General features: G+C 50.7%; 1 protein-coding gene across 1 annotated transcript; it reads right to left on the reverse strand.

Annotated features, from left to right (window-relative positions):
- Positions 1-983: 983 nt before the first annotated feature.
- On the reverse strand, positions 984-2,848 carry CAMP (cathelicidin antimicrobial peptide). The gene is made up of 4 exons (XM_006893030.1): positions 2,648-2,848; positions 1,948-2,055; positions 1,732-1,803; positions 984-1,133 (listed from the first exon to the last, which is right to left on the reverse strand). Exons 1-4 carry the CDS (start codon positions 2,846-2,848, stop codon positions 984-986), a joined length of 531 nt encoding a protein of 176 aa, XP_006893092.1.
- Positions 2,849-3,512: the final 664 nt, after the last annotated feature.

A 3,512-nucleotide genomic window follows, 5' to 3' on the forward strand; every position in this document is an offset into this window, starting at 1 on the left:
TTATAACAGAAAGTACCAGCAGGAATGAAAGAAGTGAGTCAGGGCATAAATAGAAGTCAAAAGAGGGTGTGTTGATGAACGATTGTCATGGGCAATAGGAGTCCAACCGCACTGGGAGCCTCTGGAAGACACAGTTCAAAGCTGACTCTCCTGAGGAGCAAGGAAGATAGTTTCCCACCAGCTCTCATCCATGGTTTGTGTAGCTGCACCCTGAGAACTCACTCCCTACTACTTCCAACCAGTCCCACAGCTCGAATAACGAATGGGCCAGACAAGGACAGCACCTGAAACACCCAGCGCAGCAGAGCTCTGTCTGTGGGTTACCCTGTATGTCTCTCCTAACCAGAACTCTGCCCTGCTGAGTAGGATCCTTGTTTCCAGTGGTACACAGTTTTTGTACCATTTGAACACTAAACACAGGCCCACAACTTAACCTGGCACCCAGAAGAAACAACAGTAATGTGTCCCAATGCCAGAGAAAAAAACCAGGAGGGGTGGGCTTTCCCAGAGGCATTTTGCAAGGGGAAGGGACATAGGAATTCATCAGCAAGCTAACTTTAGAATGTCATGAGACCTCTCTCCCTGAGATTGATTGACGGAAGACTGGCACCCTCTCAACTGTCACCTTCGTGTAGGCAGAAAAATAGCCCTATGCCATCCCCACCACCACACACAGAGTACACCTCTCGTAGCCCTGCTGGTTGAGGAAAGAGGGGAGGTGCATGAAGGACTTGGGTCCCTGTCCCCTTCTCCCAAGCTCTTCTGCATGCAACAGCTACCTCCACCCAACTGCCTCCTCTCTCTCTCTCTCTCTCTCTCTCCACACACACACACACACACACACACACTCACTCCAGAGTTAAGCACTCAATTGTTGCCAATAATAAGAACAGAAGACAAATGAGATGGAAGACTGAAAGCAGTTGCTTTCACAAGTGTTTAATTTTTCAGAGTCTGGAGACCTGCAGAAAGGCGGGAAGTCCCTAGGACTCTTCTTCTTCTTCTGTCCTGGGTGCAAGATTCTGAAAAAACTCCTTGATTGTTTGGCCAATTTTCTCGATCTTTCTGCCGATCTTCTCTCCACCCCTCCGGAGTAATCCACCCAGCTTCCTAAGAGCGGAGGCGCGCTGGGGCTGTGCATCAGGAAGAAACAGACTCCTTGGAGGGGCTGGACTCAAGCTGAGGCTCTTTTTCATCTAGACTTCCCCTTTCTGGGGCACCCCAGAAGCCTGGGAGCCCAGTTGACCCTCTATATGTAACTTTTGGAATATGTAGTTGAATTCCTGTACCCCCAAAAAGATGCTTAAACTGAGGCCAGGAGATGGCTCAGGCCTCCCGAGTCACACAGCTAGCTCATCTCTAGCAAAGCAGGAGTGAGAGTTCATCCCTCTGAGGAGTGGTTCTCAAACTTTGGCAGGACGAACACTAGATAGAGGGTTTATGAAAATGTAAACGGTTGGACTTAGAATCTGATTCAATAGGTAAGAGTGGGCCCTAACAATTTACATCTCTAACAAGTTTCCTGGTGAGGGCCAGAGGGAAAAAAACTGCTCTGAGGTATTGTAAAGCCCACTTGGAGAGATTGGAGGGTTCAGGTTCAGGTTGAAAAAGGAATCCAAAGCAAAACAGTCTTCTCTCTCCTGGGTGAGGTAGTGAAAAATTGGTCCCAAAGGTCTACCCCCTTCCATCTCCACCTCCATTGGGTCTTGTAGCACAGAACAACCCGCTCACCTCATTGCAGGTGATGTCAAAGGAGCCTGTGACTTGGTCCAGGGTGACAGTCCCCACACACTGCTTCACCAGCTGGGAAGGGAGGCTTGAGGTCAGAGTGGAATCCCAATCTCATCCCAGTAGCCTCCCAGCCCCGTCCCAGTGGCTGGAAAAGTCTCCTGAGGACTGTTGCTCGGTTCTAGAAGCACTACCAGTACCCCCAGATCCCAGCCTCACCCCATTCTCCTTGAAGGCACATTTCTCTGGGTTCCGTCGCGTCCTCCTGGGGCACACTGTCTCCTTCACCGTGAAACTCACAGGTTTTGGGGTGTCTGGGTTGTCATCCTGGGCAGGAGCCAGAAGTAGAGGCACCCAATTCAGGCTCATTCGTCCTGAACATGGTCAGTGTCTCCCTCCTTCCCAACTTACAAAGAGAGCAGCCTTTCAATGGTGCCTTCAATGCGAGGCATGGGACTTGGAGCTGGACAAAGGAAATAAGATCGAGCCCATTGCTGCCTTTCACAAAAGCCCAGTGAGTGGTAGCAGAGCTGGATAACTCCCACTCTGAAGTAAGGGAAGGGAAACCAGGAGTAAAGACATTAAAAAACAAACAAACAAACAAACAAAAAAAAACACTTAAGGCTTACCAGATCTCTTCCTTGTATGAAAGGTAAACAGATATAAAGGATACAGAGGCAATGATCTATCTTTGTCCCTAGAGCTCCCAGAACCCTCTAGGGGAGTAGGAGCAATTCCACACAGAGAAGGGATTTTAAGGTCAGAGGCTCTCGTGCCAGTTCTGAGGAAGCTTCCTGCAGGAGCCAGGACCACCTTAAAGGGTCATGTGTCTTCCTGGCAGGAAGTACAGTGTGAAAGGGCACTGGACATGGAACTAAGAGTGACCCAATCTGGCCAGCACAGAGTTCCCACCACTCACTCCACTGGGCTCCGGGTCCAGCTCGAGGAGGCGGTACAGACTGGCATCTGAGGACCGCTGGTTGAGGCCATCCACAGCACGGAGTACAGCCTGCTGGTAGGTGTAGGTCTGGGGTGCAGCAGGAGGTACCACCAAGCCCAACAGTAGCAGCAACAGTGACCACTTTGGCCACAGGAAACGGCTGCCCCTGTGGGTCGCCATGGTCCCCAAATCAGCTTTCCAACAGCCAACGGGAGAGTCCTTTATGCTCAGCCAGAGTCTGATGCAAAGACCCAATGGGGGCCTTCCTGATCCGGCCCCCACTGGCTACCTGCCAGGGTGTGGGCTGGAGGTTGCTTCAACTGTCATGTTTCTTCACAGGTCTTGGTGGGCAACAAAGACTGTCTGTGCAAGGCGAAGGAGGGGTTTCTCCATCTCCCTAAGAAAGCTTCTCCCAAACCTCACAGGGGAGTTTCCTAGCCTGGCTTGCTTAAGAGGATTGAGTCCCCCAAAACAGAAAAGGAGCCAGACATCCAACTCACATCCTTCCACCTCTGTGGGCCCCTTAGGAATTAGGGTAATGGAGTGTGTTCACCTCTAAACACCCAGTTCTAGGCATTACCTGGCACACAACTAATATTTGATGAATGAATAACAGTAACCTCCTCCACCACACACCCACCCCCAGAGACTTTCTAACACTCACCTAGTCTCAAGGAACCAGTTGTCTAAGGTCAAGGGCACACCACCCTATTGTCTGGCCCCAGCCCTCCGCAAGTTCTGGGGCTCAGTTTCATCTGTTCCCTTTTCTTGGATACTTCTCCTCTGCCTTTATCAGTTAAAAATGAACCCTGAAGGAGCTTTGGTGGCCTAGTGACAAGACGCT

This window comes from Elephantulus edwardii, unplaced genomic scaffold (genome assembly GCF_000299155.1).
Source record: "Elephantulus edwardii isolate Elephantulus edwardi_28Jun2011 unplaced genomic scaffold, EleEdw1.0 scaffold00121, whole genome shotgun sequence".
Lineage (NCBI taxonomy): Eukaryota > Metazoa > Chordata > Mammalia > Macroscelidea > Macroscelididae > Elephantulus > Elephantulus edwardii.